The sequence below is a fragment of the Meleagris gallopavo genome, chromosome 7, assembly GCF_000146605.3.
Source record: "Meleagris gallopavo isolate NT-WF06-2002-E0010 breed Aviagen turkey brand Nicholas breeding stock chromosome 7, Turkey_5.1, whole genome shotgun sequence".
NCBI classification, from domain to species: domain Eukaryota; kingdom Metazoa; phylum Chordata; class Aves; order Galliformes; family Phasianidae; genus Meleagris; species Meleagris gallopavo.
Window position 1 is genome coordinate 5519382 of NC_015017.2, and position 20457 is coordinate 5539838.

A 20457-nucleotide genomic window follows, 5' to 3' on the forward strand; every position below is an offset into this window, starting at 1 on the left:
TTTTTTTTTTTGGATGAATCACCCTTCTTTGCATATATTTTGTATAGCTTTAAAATTCTGTGCTTATACTGACAACTGCACGTTTGCATCTGGTACAGACAGGATCTCACTGTGTTACATCACTTGTGATCACGCAGAGATGTATTAGCCTACAAATTCCACGAGGGAGAGAAAGGAAGCCTGGACTCAACAAGAATGTTGAGAAGGGAAGGTTTCCAGCACTACCAGCTGTTAAAGATAGCTATTGGAGACTCCCTTAGGGATCAGCTCATCCCTTCACCCCAAATGTGCACATTCCTCCCTGCCATTATTGGTATCCCTCTCTAGCTGTAAGAAAGCAACCATTCCTCTGGCCGAAGGGGCTTCAGTTAGAGTGAGCAGTGCAAGAGCAGGGCGTTTGTTTAAGGATGCTTAAGGTGGTCAGTAGCCTTTCTCTCATAGATGAAAGATACTGTATATGAGATAGGGCTGTCGCTAGATACGATAAAAAATTGAACAAAAGACACATATGAAAATGGGTTCTCACAGATGGAAAAAAAATAGAAAAAAATAAATGAAACATTAAAATGATGCTTATCAAACTCCTCATCCTTAGTTTGCCTTTTTCTTTCACTAAGCAAGCATTGAACTAATAGGAATTAGTTATCTCTGTCATCTGATTTATAAATCATGGGCTGCTGCCACCTCGTCCTCTGCCTTGTCTCTCTGCAGTCCTACTTCTCTGCCCCAGCAAGGGACTTTCTTGTCTGCCATCTCAAGGCTTGTTTCTTGCTTAATGAATCTTTATTTTTTCCTTTCTTTGAATGTGAGGATAATGAATGCTACTAATGTGGGTTACTTCATTTTCTTCCCTTGTTCCTGCTCATAGTTTTGCAATTCTGAGGGATACCACAATTAGTACATTTTCCTGGCATCAGCCTACTTTATAAGGTTGATAAAATGGTATGAGTTGTATAATTAGAAATATATTAAAAATATAACCTAGCTTAAGTTGCTCTAGTTCACCTGTGTGCGTTAAAAACTTGCTCCTATGGCCAGATCCAACGTAACTCAATTCAACTCAGGGCTGGAAAAGCAAAGGAAGTTTCTGAGATGCTCATATAATGACTGGGAGATCAACAACTGAAAGAGTACTCTGCAGGTAGTATTTATAAAGAGATGTGTTTGTTCAGATGCTTAGAAATAGGTCAGGACTGAAGCAGCTGTCCATTCACCCCATGCCAAGATTCCTGCGAGGTGTATGCTGTTCCCAAGCCCATTTTAGGATCTTTAATTTGTTTTTAAACTTCCTCAGAGTGAGGAGGAGCAGCCGGCTGCCAAAGCAGAGCTCTCATAACCAAAAAATAGTATTTGCAGCAGTAGCAATTGGGCAGTCTTAAAATAGTATGTGTGGATAACCTCACTTTTGATGATGAATCGGGGGGTTATTTTACTTCAGTAAGGATGGATAATGACTTAACTAATAGGTAGTATTTCCCAAATTACTCTGTGGGTAGCGGATTTCTTTTAAACACTGCTGTAGTATTTTGCTTTGGTTCTGCACACCTGTCTGACTGTGAACAAAAGGAAGATAAAACAGCTAATGATTCATCTTTCTGGCTTGATTAACGGGAAGAGCAACAAGGCAAAAATCATGTCAAACCATTTTCCTTCAGCAACAGAGGAGAAAAAAGCTTGCATTAAGACGTATGGGATTTTTAAGCTTTTTTTCCATTCTGTAAGGATTTGGGATAAAATTCAAGCTTCGATAGCTGCTCCTCATGCAGTGTGGGTTCACTTCTACATGGAGGCTTCTGTGCCTTCCTCTGTATGCATGGTGAGTTTGAATCCTTTGCAAATCTCTTGGGGTGCCATCTGAACAGAGATGACTTTCCGAGCACTTCACTTCCAGCACTCATTTGTATGTGTGTGTTTTGCAGGGGAAAAAATAGTCTTCATAATAAAAATCTAAACCACTAGTCACTGCTCAGAGCACAGATGATTTCTGCCAAGTAAACTGCCTGATATGCTGCTATGGGAAATATTTTCTTGGACATTTGTAACTGCTGTCATTGACATTGCCTGAAATATAAAATAATGGTACTGTTGCCTACCATGACAGGAACTGTGAAAGGTTTTGGCCTTTAGTACAATTTAATGTGTGCTGTAGAAATAACTGCAGAGGAACTGACACTTCCATTTATTAACTTGTAATTGTCCAAAACAAATCCCTCTTTTTTCCCCGCGCAGCAGATTGAAGCCTAGTATATGTTAATTGTGCTGGCTCTTCTCCCGGCCTGACACCTTGACAGCTCTTGACAGCTCTTGTCAGCTTCTAAAAGTTACTCTCTTATGAAAATGGTACCTCTGCTGGGCTATTCTCCGATAATGGCTTTGCCACTTATCTCTTCTGGTATTTTGGATTTTATGTTTTAATTCTTACATCAAGGTTTACACTTAGCATTGCCCCCTGGCAGGAGACTGTTTGCTAATGCCTAGTGGTAGGTCAGCACTCCCTCTTCAGAGACAACACAAAAATTACATCCAGCATTTCGTTCTGCAAGTGTGTGCCTGGAGCTCTTTGCTGAGGCTCAGGTATTTGCCGTTCATTAAAGAAATGAGGTTGTACAGTAAACTGATTTATTAGCTATACCACCCAGTGCTCTCATCTTATCAAATCTCATGCTGTGCAGCCTATAGAGCATCTCATAATTTCTAGGGGAAAAAAAAAAAGACCGCTAATTATCATTTATATGCTACAGGACACGATGGCGTTTCAGCGGGTGGCACTTTCTCTGTTGAGTCAGTACTGGAGTAATATAATTGTGTTGCTGGAGTTGCTGCCTTCAAGATATAAAACTAAGACCTTGACCACCGCAATAATTGAAGTTTCAAGGCTGCTTGCTTAGGAGTGAGGATGGTATCTCTAGTTAGTGTACTGGCCAAAATCCAGGCAAGTAATTAGGTTGTGTTACATGAATCCCCCCCGTAGCCTCTGCTGATTACAGCGCCTTCTTCCCTTCCTGTCCTCACTGCTAGGTGTAATTGGTGCACGCCATCAAACAGCTGCCGTGGTCTAAGTCGATGGTGGCTGCATTTCAGTGATAGATGTGATACAGGTGTACTCCTCTGCTCCAGCGCCTGAAAAAGAAATAGAAAAGAAATTCTTGCACTGTAATCTGTTGGTAGCGGAAAGATAAGTTTTGGCAAGAAAAAATACTACTTTTTGTCTTTGAGTTTCAAACACGTAAGTGCCATTGGGCTAGCACAGCCTGTTTGGGTTTCCTCATGCCTTTTGACAGACCGATGAAACGTTTTTAAGGAACTGAACTGCCCTGAGGAAAGAGGGAACGTCTCTGAGTCGATATTGCCTGATAAGGGACAGGAGAGAAAGGATTACTACTACGTGGCATGGTGAGCAGTAGTTATTCAGGCCATGAAGAAAGAGGATCAGTGAGAATATTGGCTAGCCAGTGTTTTTCCAATAGGAACTACAGTCATTGAACTAAGCGAATGCAACCTGCTTCAAAATGAAGAAAAGGAGGTGGCTCTATATACAGTACATACAACATGTATGAAAGTCCTTGTCAAGGTATGATGTAAGAACTAAATGTGTGTCATTGGAGGGGATGTGCGGATGAGAATTGGAGAAGAGCTTCGCTGGTGATTGCTGAAGTTGCAAAAAACTCAGGAAATATTTGGAGCAAAGCATAGCTGTGTGGAAGAAGAAAGGACTCGTACATGCTTCTGTATTCTTTCTAAAGGCTATCACAACTTTTCCAAGTTTATATAAGTAAAATAAGCTGCTTTGATTGCACTTCCTATGGAAACAATTGCCAGAGGAGGTGAGAAGTATGAGTGTGAGCAGAGCTGGGCAGAGGAGCGTGAGCCTGCTAAACTCTGATGTGTCAATGGCTCTAGGACTTACCCAGAATGACAGTGGAGAAGGCAATGCTTTCATTGGTACTAAACAGGAGTCTGGTTGCAGGTGTGCTGCATGTAGGGCACCAGCTGGCATCTTGAGGGTCAGCAGGAATTTCAAACAGAATGATTTATTCCTTGTGATACTGCCACGGGCAGAAGGGAAGGTTCACATCATCAGAGCGATGAGCACTCTTTGTAGACATATGAGATTTGTTCTGCAACATCTGTCGAAAAGGAAAGCAAACTGCAGCTATGCTAATGTATTTTCTTGTTTAGGAGCATCAGCCTCGTAATATTTTTTAGTAATCTAGTGTCCGTTCATTTCCAAAGGAGGCTGTGAGATCCTGCAGCATGGCATAATGTGTAGGGGAAGGATCTGAATTCCTGACAGGAATTCATTCAAAAAGCCAACTGTCTAAGCTTTGGTGTTCATTGGTTTTGTTCTTAGACTTCATCAATCTTTATCTCTTGAACAGAAGTGTATCAGAGCTTAAAGTTTTAACGCTACAAAATTTTAATATTTTGATTCAAGAAATGCTAAGGATGATGTAAAATTAACCACACAGTCCTTTTATTGTGTGTTTAGTGTCCCTTTTTCCATGCAATTATTTGGAGAAATTTTGGTTAGCTAACAGTGTAAAAGCTAAATTTACTTCCACGAAGATGGCCATTTGCAATTTTCTCACCCAGGATTTGATTTAAAGATTTGGTAAATTTCCAGATTTTAAAAGGGCCAAAACCTTGGCAATAAAATGTTGATCCCAGGCATTCAGTTTATCCCCATGAAGTGCTACATGCTACATGCTAATGAGATTTGAAGAGAATAGAAAACACTGTATAAATGTTACAATCAAGTTATTAAAACTACACTGAAATTTTCATAGCCTTTCTGAGTCTTTCTGTGACTTATGTAGCCTCATCCTACGCAAACAAGCAAGAAATAGTTTTGGGGATGACAATTTGATGAACTGTTTCAAGATTTTAATAAAGGATGAGTCACTTTGCAGCCATTAAGAGAGAGAATTCCAACAATAAATCCTAGATGTGCAGAAGGAAGAAAGTATCACTTGTATAAATTTATGCCCTTCTAACCTTCTCTAAGCATCCTCTGTGGCAGTTGAAGAAAAGCAGAGGAGGATGTGGCAGGGAGAGGCAAGTATTTTACAGATATTTTCCTGTCCCAACCCAGAGGGCACAATAGCATATTGCTAAAAAATGTTGAAGTGGTAACATGGGGACCTTAAGGCAGAATTGATGTCTTAAGAGCAGCCTACTTTAAGGGTATTGCGAAGACTGAAAGCAGACGTCTGAAATATCTAGGTTTCTATGGGAGATAACATGGGCAGAAAGCAGGCAAATCTTTGCTGGGATAGAAGGAAATGCCATGATTTGCTTCTGTTTTTATAGACCTCTGTAGAAAAGGAAGTGTGTAAAGAACTTTGAAACCCAAAATCTTTGGTGAATCAGAAACAGAAAAAATATGCAAATCGCCCCCAGGTGAGAAGTGCCAAATTAAATATCAACGAAGATACTTGTTTCAAGAGTGTGAGTCTTGAGCAGAAATTGTCTGCTCTCTAAATACTTACTAATTGCAGAGTGCTGTACTCATGCTTGTGTAGTGCTTGAGGATGGGAAGAGGCTTGTTCGCAGAGCGAGAAGACTTCTAAGATTATTTCTTCTGATCTTTTCAGAGGGGTGGACAAGGCTCTCATGTCTGTCACTGTTAGTTCTCAGTTGTTAAGTACTTCTGCTTGTTTATTTGTATTTGCTGTAGGGAAAGAGCGTGAAGCGCTATTTTTTTTAAGCTTCCTTAAATACATAGCATTGTTGACCTTGAAATGATAAAGCTTCTGCTTTTGTTTTCCATTTTCTGCGGCAATTTTTTGTCCAGAAATACCTTCACAGTGAGCACAGCGACGCTTTAAATCTGCCTTCTGCTGAGATATACAGAAGGCCCACCTAGTTAATTACTCCTCTTCTTCATGTTAGATAGATAATTTCCTGCGTGCTTATTTTTCTTCTTTTCCTCAAAGCCTGAACATATAGCAGTTCATATTCCAGAGTTCAGTGTTGCTTTGTGCTTTCCTCTTAGTGTGATCACCTGTTAATCAGAACCCACAGTGTGTGAGGAGTACCCTGACTGCTGTAATAAAAAATGTAAAACAGGGTGTTGTCGGCTTTCCCCAGAAATTGCCTTCTGCCATGAAGAATGTGGACTGAGATTTGGGTACATTTCCTTTCAGTAATGAGCTGTGCTTCATTAGCTAATTATTGTTTTTATTAATTTCCTAGTGATTCTTAATCAAGAGCAAATTATCTCCTGAAAGGCTGATATCCGTGTTGGATGAGGGAACGTTACCTGGGATTGCTTCTGGTAAACACCAAGGCAGAGAGCTTGCCCTGCTCCACTGGATCTCAGCCCTGCCCTGTTTGCCCACGTAGCAGCCAGGGCTCAAGGGCCCCCAACCAGTGCCTTCTGCAGCTGCGTGGGGCAGAAAAACATAGACGAAGCCAAGAATTGGCTGTTAGCTCAGCTCAAGACTCAGCATAACAAATGAGTTATTACTAGCAGTGATACCAGCGCTTACTGTCCAGATTATCCAATTATACCACCACTTTCCCAGTAAGGATATAGACAGACACAAGCTCTCTAGTATCTAATCCTTCTGTAGTGTCCCAGTGCTTCACTGATGCTCCTACAGTAGAAAAAGGGAGGTGCTGTTATGTAGTTCTTCATGGGGAGGGGATATGATGACGGTGTTGGTGGCCTCTTCCTCCTTCTAGCCGGAGGGTGAATTGGATGGTGACGGTGCCTTCTCACGGAGGTCTGTCTGAGGGCCATTTTTATGTACTTAATAACTTATTTGCTCTGTCTTTAGTGGTCCGTAACTGCGTATTACAGTCAATTGTTATCTTGTGTATAGTTTCAGATATGCTGGATACTTTGTCGTTCTCTTTTTATCCCTAAATTTAGTTTTATCCATATTCTGAAGTTGCATTCCTTTGGCACGCAGTAGTTGAGCACTGGTGAGTTGTTTATAGTCCTGGGACCCTGGTGTGTCATCCTGTGCTTGCGCTCCCGAGGCCTTCGCTATGATCTCGTGCTTGCACTTCTGGAGCCCTCTCTGGTAGTCCTGTTTTCCTTCAGCAGCCTCCAGGCTGTGATTTACTGATAACTTCAGTAATACTTAAGCATGAGGTAGTGACAGATACATTCTTGCTCCGCAGTTATTAATATTTCATTGCAAAAGTGGTGACACACTAGAAGACATATATAAATACAGATGTGTGCTCTCATAACCAAGCAATGCTCTTGTAACCACTTGCTACCAATATCAGCTATTTACATTCACATCACTGGTGTGTTATCAACATTATGTTTCAACATTCTTCATTTAGATGGTTGAAAATGAAAGCATAAGCCAAATTACAGTATTAATTCATTTTCCTTTCCAAGATGTAATCTTTATGTTTAATGTTGTTTTTTTTTCTTTAATATTGTGTTTCACTCAGAGGAATCTGAATTAATGGTTTTTTATGGTTTTCTTAAGGGTAAATAAAATTTTGTCAGTGCCACTTAGTTGTGGCTGAGATGTGCCAGAATGTGCAAAGTCCTGCTCTCCTCCTCGGTTTTCCTTTGCTCAAATTTATTCTTTGAAGAAGCTTGTCATAGCTGTGGGATAATTTTTGGCAAGGACCGCACCCTGCTGATGAGAATCAATTTGTGAACAGAGGCTTTGAGTGTGATCCAATATAATACCAGTACGAGAAAGCGACTATGATTTATCTCTGACTGAAAGAATTAGAATCAAGAGCTCACCTTCAGGGAATTCATGTGTCTGCTTCAGCCCATCACTATTATTAGAGTATCCTTCAAGGAATGTAGAAAGTATTTGGAGGACCTGGCTGTAAATATTATTTCCTCCTTTCTCTGTCATTGTGAACACGATAAAGACTGGAGAGACTTAAGATGTGGTAGGCTCACTTCAGTCTCTGTGGCGATCTTTCCTAAAATGTGACTGGCCAAGAAGAAGACCAAAGAGAAGTTTTTTGAAGACTTCTGCTTGCAATTTTCAGCGTGCTTTTAGAAAGGGTATTGCGATCCCCTTTGGTAAGGAAGGAGAAAGAATCAGAATGGCAGCAAAGGCCCCCAGGGGACGTAGAGCTCTGATGAAGGCAGAGAATCATTTTGAGCAAAGTAAAAATAAAACATTGCTGTTGTTTGATACTGGAGGACACTGGAACTGAGTTCTTGGGTGAAGTCTCAACTCAGAGCTGCCAAGTATGCCATTCATGCCATAAATAGCAAGGCAGTCTCCAAAATGGGCAAAAGGTAGCTTCAAAGGCTGACATCAACAGCTTTGCATTGGATGGAGTCATCCCTTTTCTAGTCTTTTTGTCTCCGTCTGGAAAGTGATTCTAAAGGGAAATCCAATGTTCCCTTTCCACAGAGGCAAAGGTGACCTTTCTCTAAAAGGAGTTCTGGATGAGGAAGCCACAGCTCCTGCAAAGAGATTTGTGGAAGATGAATGGTATTCAAGGGGAGGATTTTTCCAGTACCTTAAACCTTTATGGGCAGAGCTTAATTGGGATGTTGAGCTCTTGTTATTTATATATGGGAAATTGTAAATGGCCAGAGAATAGACCAGACCTCAACGTTTAGCATTCATTGACCAGCATCCACCCAAATATATCAGGAGGCAGTGCCTCACTGAATGAATATTTGGATTGCAGCAGAACTGTCAAGCCTGAAAGTATCAATCTATACTCAGAAAGATTATTCTGGGTGCTTATGTTTCTCTGCTGGAGCAAAATGGTGGAGGTGGATAGAGCCAGAGAATGACATGTGTCATGTGAAGTGACCCATGCTATGCAGGATGCCACTCCAGTTGTCACTCAAAAGAAGCAAAGACAAGCTGGTACCTCATAGGGCAGCCCTACACTCTGAGCAGCACGTGTGTCAAGCCATTTCTCTATAGCGTTGCCCTCCTCTCTGACATTGCTCAGCATTACCATTTCTTAACAGGACCTAAAATGTTGCTTGTGTTGTTGTTTTTTTAATTAGACTCCTAAGTGGTGCAGAAGTGGATATAAAGGCCAAGTGATCCTTAAAAAGGGATGTGACATGCACCTATCCCATCTTTAATCTTTGTGGCTGAAGAAGCTCCCTTAAGTGTTGCTGAAAATTTGCATGTAGAATTTATAAAGTCTGCTCTCCCTAAGCTTAGCAAGAGTTTCTCTGTTGAGTTCAAGAGCAGCAGAATTAGGCCTAGAGTCATTAAAATAAATATTCTTTAATAATGGCCTAGCAAACGTAACCACTTTCCAGCTGTACAAACGTGTGTCAACTTCATGTTCACTATCTAATAACATTCATTTGGTAGGCAAGATAGTAATTCTGTGGTTTTATGATGCTTTCTTTGGTCTTGGCTTTAATATTTATGAAGTACACAGCTAATTTTTGCCGAAGCTAACAAGAAATATGCTAAAGCTTGCAATAAGAGCAGGCTGTTCCTGTACATGTGGTTCCTAGCGATGATAGTAAAATATTCAGCATGCAGCGCTCAGCAATTCTGTGCATTTAAAACAATATTTTTGCACAATGGCAACACTGGGTCCACTTAGTCAACTTCAGAGAACACAGTTATCTTAAAACAAAAGCAACAAAAGTCTTACTTTGGAGTCCAGAGCCTGTTATTTGTCAAAGTCTTGGAGCCTTGTCATGCTGTGAGCCAGAACGCTATCTGAATCCTGCAGAGGATGCGCTGTAAGGGAGCGGCAGACGTGCAGATAGCAGAAGGATGTCAAATTGAGCATGAGACTTCCTGTGCTGGAAAGGGCATTAATCATTACATAAAGGAGTATGAGTTTGTTTCTCACAGATAATTTTTGAAGGAAACGCTTTAAAAAGCATATTTTTTTTTTCCTTCTATTGCTCCAAGGCGTATCTTCTGCAGTTACCTAATCAAGAGCAATTAGTCAGATCTTCATGAAAGATAACTAGCTGTCATGTGTACTAAATGTGCAAATGTGCAAAATATTGAACACTCTGATTTTTATCAATTTTGAAACCAGTGAAGTTTTCATTTTAAGATTGCTCCGTTTATTTTCTCCCATGAACTTACATAGGAAAATCTACTTGAACTCAAGAAACTAGCAAGGTGTTTCGTAGATGAGCATGAGTTATTCTCAAAAAATAACAGTAGTCCGGTTTTGTTCGATTTATTCATATTGTCTGCATTGAAGGCTAGCGGTTCCTTTCTAGCAGTAGAAAAATAGATGTTAGAAATGTAGAAAGAACAATGCGAATTTTTGGTTGTATAGTAATGCATATAAATAATACTTGTTATCCGTTATTTCTGTGGGGTCTGAATGTAAAAGCTAGCTTGACAATTATTTCTTGCACACTTCTCAGCAACTGCACAGTGCTTGAGTGTGCTGAGAAGCAAAGCACGTTTTTGCATTACACCGACGTGCTTAAAATTAAAGATAATACAAATCCCCAAATGATAAGGAGAATCGGATGTGTTTTATAATCAAGCTGTGCTTGTATGTGCTACCGAGGGAAATATGTCATACTAAGAGCAGAACGTTAATGATGGACAAGGAAATCTGCTCACACACTGCACATGGCACTGACAGCTTAACCACAGTGCGTGGCTTCCATGGAGCTTGCTGGTTATTGCTGCTGGGGTGCTTTACCTACGTGGCTGTTAGAAATGAACGTGCCTGCAACCTCTGGAAGCATGGAGCAGAGAACATCCCGAGTTGGAGGGGGGACCCACTGAGTCCACCTCCTGGCTTCTGTCATCGTCTCCTCTTCAGCTGTTTCTGCACTGTTGTGGACTCTGAGGACTTGTTACTTTAAAATCCCATAGATATTTATTTTAGCGTGTGTTAGATTTCTTCTACTATTAAAAGACAATCAGGAGGTTATGGCTGTAATTTGGGGTAGAAATAGAAAAGGAAAAGGATTATTCACAACCTGAACACACCTTGTCATATGGAAGACCTAATATCTGACCACAAAAAATGTGGCTTTCCTGCAAATTAGTTACAAATTTTGCCCTGCAGGGAGGTTTTCCCAGCCATTAGCAAGTGTCCCAACTGCTTTGCAACTCCCCGCCAAGTAGCTGTAGGCTGCTGTTAAATTCCCCTATGTTCCAATTCTGCTTCAGGAGCATATTATAGCAATTAATTTCGGGGTGGCAGAATGAAAACAAATGGATTGTCTGTTAGTTTGCTCTATGTTGGAGTGGTTGAATTACCCATTTAATTGCGAAATCTTAATGTTTCTGCTTTCTGTCGATGTAACTTGCCTTCTTTAGCTTCTGCTAGAGAAGGCTTGTAGCACTAAAAGTGCAAGTTGTTGTATTTTTTTATTTTCTCAGAGCTTTGATTGCTCATGTAATCTTTTCAAAAGGAGAAATTCTTTTTGCTAAGAGGGGAGGTGGTCATGCAGTCCCTGCAGCACTGCAGAGTGCAGCGCAGGTAACGAGGTGCTGCTCTGTCCTGCTGTGTAAGGTGAAAGTGGCTCCACTTGCAGAACAGAAAAATATTTGCCTCCACAAACCACCAAAGGCAGAATGAAGATTGATATATTTTACTTTTTTCAAAGCAACCTTGTGTGTTTTAAATGCGCATCTCATTCCCCACTTGAGTGTTTACAGGTGTTGCAAGACCTCTGATATATTCGGTTATTATTTATAATTGATTAAGCTCAATCCTTTTTGCGAAAGGATGCTAATCTGGTTTGCTGAGACAAGTGCTTATCTAATGAGTGTATTGTCGCTCTGTTTGTCATACCATAATTCACATAAAGAAGCAACAAGCCATCTCAGTTAGCAGGGAGTATTTGGAAAGCAGTCGTACTATAACAGAGAAAGGGGGATATGCACAGCTTCTAGAACAGTCAGCAGTAGCTATGAAGTTCTTGTATTTAATCCTTGTGTCAGCCAGTAATCAGATTTTTTTTTTAAATAAGTACAAGCTTAAAAAATTAGTAACCATTAATAATGTTTGATAATGTATAAGGTCTTAAGGGGAAGGGATATTCCATTTATTTCAAATAAATCCAAGTGCCATTCTTGTGCCACCTCTGTGGTAGTGCTGAACAACCAACACATAGTTGTCTGTTATGTGGAAACATTTTAGAAGGGGAGGAGGGAGCCAACAGTAATATGAACTCTAGAGAGTTTCAGTGGCTGCTGGGAGTACAGTCATTTTTCCTGATTTTAAATAAAATAAAGAAACAGTAAGCGAAATTTGATGTCATGGCAGTTAAGTTCTGCAATTTATACTTGCATTGATCAGGAAATGGATTTATGGTATTTTAAACCTTGTAAAAGTCCACATAATTTAATTGTTAATCTCAGGTCAACAGAACATTAACATCATCATATCTGAACTGCAGTGTCCTGAAATCCCCTGGCTCCTGCTATTAGAAGAACCATTCCCATCAGTTCGTGACCCTCTTGAAGTTGTTCCCAGCCTGCTGAGACATGTATTGCAGGGCAGGCTATGAGAGCCTCTCTGAATAGGCAGTCCTCAGCTGATGCTTTGGTGTTGGGGAGGACGTCTGCTTTTAATATGGGATACTAATGCTACTCTGAGACTGCATTATCAGTCCTGAGACATGGTATGATTTCCCGTTGTTTTTCATAAAATGTGTGAAAGTCACACCGGTTTTCTTTAGATGTGGAATTCCAGGTTTGAATGTATCAGCTGCTTTATTTGTCACTGGTTTTGGTCTTTCTTTCCTCATTTTATCACTTCTTATTGTAGTAAGCAGCTCCATTGTATTTCACTGTTCAACCTTAATGCGCTTTCACTGTCCTGAGCATACTTTTAATTAACATCATCTTGATGTTTTTAAGGCCTATTAGTTTTGAAGTGCAGTTGTTGCAAGTGCTTAAATCTTCAACTGAAAAAAAAAAAAAAGAATAAAACACTTTGCAGAGTGGCAAAAGGCTTGTAAAAAGAAGTGCACTTAATGCATTAATGCCTCTCTGCTGTAGAGAGGCTTTGATCCACTGAGGTCTTCAGGCATTTGTCTCCTGCAGCAGGATCTGGTTTTGTGCCTTTGATAATGCATGGAGGAACTTGGGAACTTGACGTGAGCTTTTTGAAACAAGGAATACTGGAAAAACCTCTTCAGAATAACCTGGAAAGTTGAAGGCATGGGTGAAGGGAGCAGAAATATGTCTTGTTGGCATTCTGCTTAGGGCTTATCTTGTTTGGCTGTCATGCACTGCCCACCTGGGGACTCCTCAGACAGGGTGAAAGGCAGGCTCACATGAGCTTGCACCTCAGAGGAGATTCCTGTGGCAGCATCATGCATTATGAAGTCATTTGGTTTTGTTGGAGGAATCTCAGTTAATTATTCATTGTGAACTGCTTGTTGAACTTGTTACTTGCAAAGACTTGCACATTTTGAGCTGGTTCGTAAGCAGAGGATAATATTATGAGGGCATCGCATTTAAATACTGTATGACTGCCTGCTAATTACTTGCTTACTGATCCGCGGAAGCAAACAGAAAAAACAGGCATTAAACGAAACACTCATCATTAGTGAATAGTCCCACCACATGGAAAGACATAGAAAACATTAGGGAAATTATGCTTTTTAAGAAGGTACACTTCTTTTAGTTGCTCCCATTTACTTTGAATGATTTTTGACTGGGGACCTTGTGATACTCAGAATGCATGGACTGGTGACATTTTTTGTGTAACTGGGCAATATTTTCATTTGTATAACACATGCAAAACCCAACAAAATACAAACACATTCAGCTAATTGCTCTGCTAGTTACCACTAACACACCTAAGTGCAGTATGGAAATGCAGGTAACGGTAACTTAGCAGAGGCTGAATAAGGACACGTGGAAAAGAGCCACAACAACCAAGAATAGAAGCATGCATTTTTGCACTTGGATGACCTTTTATATCCAGGAAATAGTATTTTTGGAAGCTTCTTGATTAACGGCTAAGAACAACTCCACTCACGTATGCATTTGGTCAGTAAACCCCTTGGATATTGTCTAAGAATAATGCTTATAGATTGTTAAAGCCCTTCGTGCAAAAGCTGGAGACAGTAGTTATAAGAAAAAAAATCACTTTCTAGGAGTAGTTCCTGTTATGCTAAGAACGATTATGCTCATCACCCTTCCATTCTGGAAGAAGGGCCGTTTATTTGACAGGACATCTGACAGAAGGCAAACTCAAGAACAGATAGTTCCAGAAAAGACAAGCAGACAGTCCAACGTGAAAGCTGTGCATATGGAACCGCAGCCAGACTCTTCTGTCTCACACACTGACACCTACTTGTAGCAATTATGCACAGTAATTTAATTGCTTAAAAGTTTTAAATGGTTCTTCTGTTCCACAACTTGTATGTGCTGAATGCATAATGACTTGATTAGGCTGAGGAGAGGCTCGGATCGGTAAAATGATGCTTATGTGGTTGTGTTTTGGTGCAAGAAAAAGAACCGCTTGTGTCTGCATAACCCAGGCACCTTTTTTGCATGCCACATCGTGTAAGTGCTCCTTTAAAGCATTCCCCCTATACCCTGTGGGTTCAGTGTTGTTCTGTGCTGTCACTGGGGATTTTATTGTCAGGTTCACTGAGAGAAATAGGTAGAGCTCGAAATAAGCAGTAAGTGAAAACTGAAAATAGCCACTGCTTGGAGTGAGACTGTACCAACACCGTGAGGCGTGAAGTCCCATCAACTTCAGCCCTACACTTTCAGCAGTAAGAGTAAAGGGGTCAAAATATGATTCGGGATGAACAGTGTCTAGTTCTACTGAGGCTGGTCTATAATAATCACAAAAAATGCAATACCATTATCTGATTATGTCTGCCCTACCTAGCCTCTCTCTAAAATCATGAGGCATTTTTGTTATTTGCTTGAAATCTATAAATGTATTGAATGGATCACTTTGGTTAGGTTGGAAAATCAATCTGAGTATGAAATTGCTTACCAGAAAGTAATTATCATTGTAAATGTTAATTATTCCTGGTCTTGTTTTTGTGCTTATGTGATGATTTCTTGCAGAGACTCAAGGAATTGAAGCAGAGGGAGTTTGCTCGAAATGTAGCATCGAAGTCAAGGAAGGATGAAAGGAAACAGGAAAAAGCCCTTCAACGTTTGCACAAGTTAGCTGAGCTGAGGAAAGTGACAACGTGGTAAGTGCGTGGCTACTGAAACACAAAGAATGCCTTAAAATAATCCCTCAGCCATTTGCTGACGACCTGGGACGCTGGGCTACTGGAATCCCTCAGCTGGAGCCCCGCATGCATGGTTTTATGACATTTCTGAAGCAGTGTGTGTACAGTAATTTGAGTCACACGGTGTGAAAAAATGTTTAACCTTTTTTTTCTAGTGGAGCTAAAATGACATGTATTTTTAGTTAAAAAAAAAAAAAGTTTCATATATGTATTTCTTAAAACCAGGCATATTGGTTGAAAGCTTAGTGAACTAGGTCACGCATTTGAAGGCTGACACTGCTCCATTGATGAGGTGAGGAATACAGAGTCTTTCTAGGATGTAACAGACTTCTGTGATTTAGCTTTCAAACTGCTTGCCTGGGAAAGCATCCAGAAATCTCATCTTAAATCTCAATAACTGGATTTTTTATATATATGTTAAAAGGTAAGTGCTCCTTTTCCTCATCTCAACAGAATGTTTACTTCTCACTGCAGAACTATTGCTAGTCATACGTGCTGCTACTGAATCTAGGCATACTATTGAAATTAATATTGAGATTGCTGACTGTGACTCTATTCTTATTTGCACACTTTTGACACTAATTATATATATACCAACTTGAGTTTTCACAGTGGAACCTCAGGGAGAAAAATATATGCTGAAATGCCAATTTTATCCAAGCTTCAGCTCACCAGATGATCTATCAGAAGAGTCAGCCCATATGATTCACAGTTCTTGTTCAGTGATAGTCCGCTCCTCCATAGCATGTATGGTGGGCAGCAAGCTGACACCAGGTTTCTCTAAGCAAGTGGGGGTGACACGGAAGCTGTAAGGTCTGTTTGATAAGATCAGCGTAACACCTTAGTTATTCATTTACTTATCTTTTGATGGTAAGTCACGTGGAAATGCTTTTTCTTCCATCAGCGTTCTAACTTTCCAAATTTAATGCTCAACAAACATGGTTTTTACGCTCCCAGCTTTAGATATTGTTCTCCCTAAGCATATTAGAAAACCTGAATATGATATAATTCAGGACAAAGAGGTAAAAGAAACTTATTTTCCCTCCTTTTCCATGCTGTTGAATCACAGATTTTGTAGGTGTTTGTTCTATCCATTACTTCTTTTTCTGAGTCCTCCTAATCACTGTTGAAGAATTTCTCTGAACTTTAATAGTTGCTGTACACTACTACTTTCTGTCCTTAGAGGTATGATACAGACAGACAGGATTTATTTTAACTAGCGTTTTCTAGGTTTGCTTTGCATAAAAAGTCACTGCTTTATTTTGTTAGTGAAAGAATGTATGTGGTGTGTTTGTCATTATTTAACGCAACACTTCTTGGTGTCCTGAATCATATTTGCGAGTTTTTCCAGTGACCTATCATCTAGTAGTGCTCTGCACTGCACTGTAAAATATAGAATAATTGGGCTAAACCAAACCAAAATTAAAAGAAAAAAAAAAAAAAAAAAACCAACCAAACTGATGTAGTAAGGTTCATTACTCCTAGTGCTGAACAGTTCCTGTGAATCTCAGAAAACTGCCAGCTTAAGCAGTCTTTTTCTTCTCTTTACTTCCTATTAAGTCATATAGAACAGATGGGGAGAGTACGAGATGAAGAACAGAAGTAGACAGTGATAAATTTTTTCTCAAGAGGGATGAATCACTTTTGCACTACTGTCAGCTGAAATACTTTTCCTGATATTATTTTTCCATGAAGTAAATGGCTGAGCTTGCAACAGGTCTGAGAACACAAATAGGAAGGGAGCTGCTGGGTGATTGCCTGTGGGTGGAGAAGCAGTCACTGGGATCATGACTAAGAGAGAAGTGATCTTTGAGGTACTCTCTGCTTTAATATATTTTGTAGCACATAGAAATATAAAACCTCAGCTGTTTGTAGTAATAGTGGCATAACTGTGATGGCATACTGGGAGGAGAAGCAAGGTTTCTAGGGAAATATATGGTCTTTTATTAGTTCAGCAAGTACATTTAGAAGAATTGAACTATGTAAGATTATTAGCCCTCTGTCCGATGACCTCACATGAAGGAACTGTGAACAAAATATTTATCTTTTTTAAATAAATCCTATAATGAAATAAGATACTTTCTAAATCTACGTATCCATAGACTCTTCATATTTTCTTAAAAATCCTTTCAATACAAATGTAACACTTTGTGTATGCCTGCAGTCCTCTGAGAGGTACTTACTCTGAGTCTTGTTTGCCTTCCTAGTGCTCCTGGAAGTGGACCTATGTTCAAATCCACAACAGTGACTGTGCGAGATAATTCCACTGATATCCCACAAAGCACTGCTATAGATTCTTCCAGCAAACAGGATTTCAGCTGCACGCTGATGCACAATACACAGAATTGCAAAGATGCTACTTCAGATATTTCTTCCGCTCCTGAAAATGCATGCAGTAATACATCCAGAACTAACAAATTTGGAGATCAAGTTCAAGGAGCTCGAGGACATAGAGTTGGATTCTCCTTTGCTTTTCCTAAGAAAGCAGTAGTCAAACTGGAATCTTCAGCTGCTGTTTTCTACGAATATAATGACGAAACGTCTATGGAGCATGGACTTAGCAGAAGAAGCAGATTTTTCCCAGGAGCTTGTACTCTTCAGTCTCCATCAGCAACAGAAATAGTCCTGTGTCCTGAAGAGAAACAAAACTGTTTGCACCCACTGGTGGAAAGATGCGCTGACACAGCAGAAGATCCTGAAAATCAGGAATCAAAAGAGCTAGCCAGTGAAGAAAGCAGAGAGCTAGAGAACCCTGTATTAATTCCTGCTGTTTCCAATTCGAAGCAGCAAGCGTCTTCTGACATGGAGAACTGCAGTGCTGATGTCAGTGCTGCAGATGTACTGGGTCAAACACTGTCTGTGGCTGTGGACAGTGCTCAAGTTCTGCCCCTGGACTGCAGCAGTTGTGAGCTGCTGGGAAATGGGGCTGTTGCTCAGGCTGCTGTGGAGGATTGCTCATCTCTGCAGGACACTGCTGAGGAAAATGGTAAAGATGGGAACAGTGACTTATTCACGGCTGAAACTGAAATAAAGCTGGGGACAGAGACGTTAGTTCCATCACATTCTGAAGATGGCTCGAGAGTCCCCCAGAGCAAACTGGACACACGCAAGAGACCTTGTGAACCATTCGTTCCTGTTCTTAGCAAACACGGATCAAACATTCTTCAGTGGCCATCAGAAATGCTAATTTACACAAGTACAGACCCATCCATTTCTTACAGCTGTAACCCTTTGTATTTTGATTTCAGGTCATCAAAAGCGAGTGATAGTCAAGAAAAACCCAAGCATCAGGCAAACGTACCTAATTTGCACCATACAACTGAATGCAACCATAGTTTGGTCTCAGATTTTACAAACAAGCCTACTTCAGAATGTGGTGATCCTGAAGCAGAAATAAATAAAAATGCACGTGACTATACAATGCCCCTTGTAAGTGACGTTTCCCTCATCAGAAATTCTGATCTTGCAAAAAATGAAAATAAAGTGGCCTTGGGTGAGTCATTCAGGATTAAAAAGCTAGAAAAGTGTCACATTTCAAAAAATCACTTACGACAAAATGCTGCGATAGGTGAGAAATATAACAAAGCTTGGATCAAAGAAAGTCATGAAAAATGGCTTCACAAAAGTAGAAAACGGAAAAGGAGAAGAAAATTGTGTCACTGCCATCACCATCATTATCATCCTTGTGGGGAAGCAACAATTGCAGAAATGGAAATTTCCTCCGTTATAGAAAGGCAAATGAGTTACAGAGATGAAAACAAACATCAGCACCTCCAAAACAACCCAGAGAAGTGTAGATACGATGCAGGGAATATCTGGATAGCTACGGATGAGGTACAGCAGTCTCATCAAAAAGCTGATACTGAAAATGGCCATAAAAGGGTCCTGGCTACATCAGATCACCTTCATGTGGGTAGAGGCTTATGTGACATCTGGCATGCAAAATCTAGAGACCAACGCAGTGCTTGTAAACCTCTGCATAGAAAGAGAAAAGCAAGCTCTCGGAGACAGTTGAGGCAGCTGGCTCGAACTTGTAGGAGGCACAGCTGCCCGTGCTCCAAAACCTGTTGTAGCTGGAAAGTCAGGAGGTTGAGCTGCAGCCCAGAGCATAAGTGTTTAGGGCACTGCAGTGAAGAAAAGAGTCCAGGCCATCATCAGTCCATAAAGAGAGGTTACAGCTTCCTGACGGATGAACCAGAAAGCTCCCACAGGAAGCGGAGACAGCACACCTATTCCTGCTCTTCAGATGAAAGTTTGTACAGAGAGGCATGCTTGGCAGAGGAGTATTTCAGGCAAGCGAGCATTGTAGGTATGCATCACAAGGCAAAAGGAAAACACAGAAGGAGAAAAACTAGAATCAGTCACGTATGCATGGACAGGAATGAGAGAAATGAGGCCTCCAGGCCTTGTAAAGAAAACTCTGCATGTTCTACATTAGACGTTTTGGGAGAAGTCTTGACTCAAGACAACGTAGGGGATACTATCATGAATTCCGAAGCTGATCTTGCAGAAGATACAGATGAAACCATGCAGCTGGAGGAAAACAAGGCATCCCTGCCAATGGGTGGTGCACATGTTCTGGAACAAGACAAGCCAACAGACTGTGCAGCACCAGAGAGCGTGCTGGGCGTGCTTTCGGACGTTGCCACACACTGTGCTGCTTCTGTTCCTGAGCAGGGCACTCCTGTAGCTGCAGGCACACAAGATGCTCTGAAGGATGAAAAGAAAAATGAAAATGTGAACAGCCATGAAAGTCAAGCTCGTTATAAAGCTCCACCGCCCCCCAGACATTTGGACCAGGGTCCCCCGAAGTCAGTCCTTTGCCATTACGAGTTGGCTGATTCTCTGCCACATGAGAAGATAAATGAGGTGACCGGTGACTGGGTACAGTGCAGCTCAGGCATATTTAACAGCCCACCGCCTTTGCCATTCAAAGAAGCACACCTCAACAGCCACACCTTCTTAGCTACAGAGCAGCTGATAGCCCCCTTTACCCTTCCCGACCAGACGTTGATATTCCCTCCAGATAACCACGAAAAATTCAAAGACCTCCCATCCGAGGCATACCAGCAGCTCGTGCAACAGAACATGCTGGCCAACAAGGTGAAGTTTACCCTTCCTCCCCCGGCCATGCAGCCCCCCAGCTCTCCGTTGCAGCCTCTGCCTTTGCAGCCACCGCTGTGCTCTACCTCGGTCACCACCATCCACCACACCGTCCTGCAACAGCACGCCGCCGCCAGCGCGCTCAAGGCCCTCCAGCCCCACCAGCACTTCCTCTCGCAGGTCCCGGCCCTTGCCAGAGCGCCTTTACCTCATCTGCCCGTAGG

At 41.0% G+C, this 20457-nt stretch overlaps 1 protein-coding gene across 1 annotated transcript in view; it reads left to right on the top strand.

The window, feature by feature from the left end:
- Positions 1–20457, top strand: part of ZNF804A (zinc finger protein 804A) — a 36950-nt gene that overhangs the window by 15065 nt on the left and 1428 nt on the right. Inside the window, exons 3-4 of the mRNA XM_031554278.1 lie at positions 14958–15088; positions 17338–20452. Coding sequence (XP_031410138.1) covers positions 14958–15088; positions 17338–20452 — 3246 coding nt within the window. The remainder of the gene's footprint in view (positions 1–14957; positions 15089–17337; positions 20453–20457) is intronic.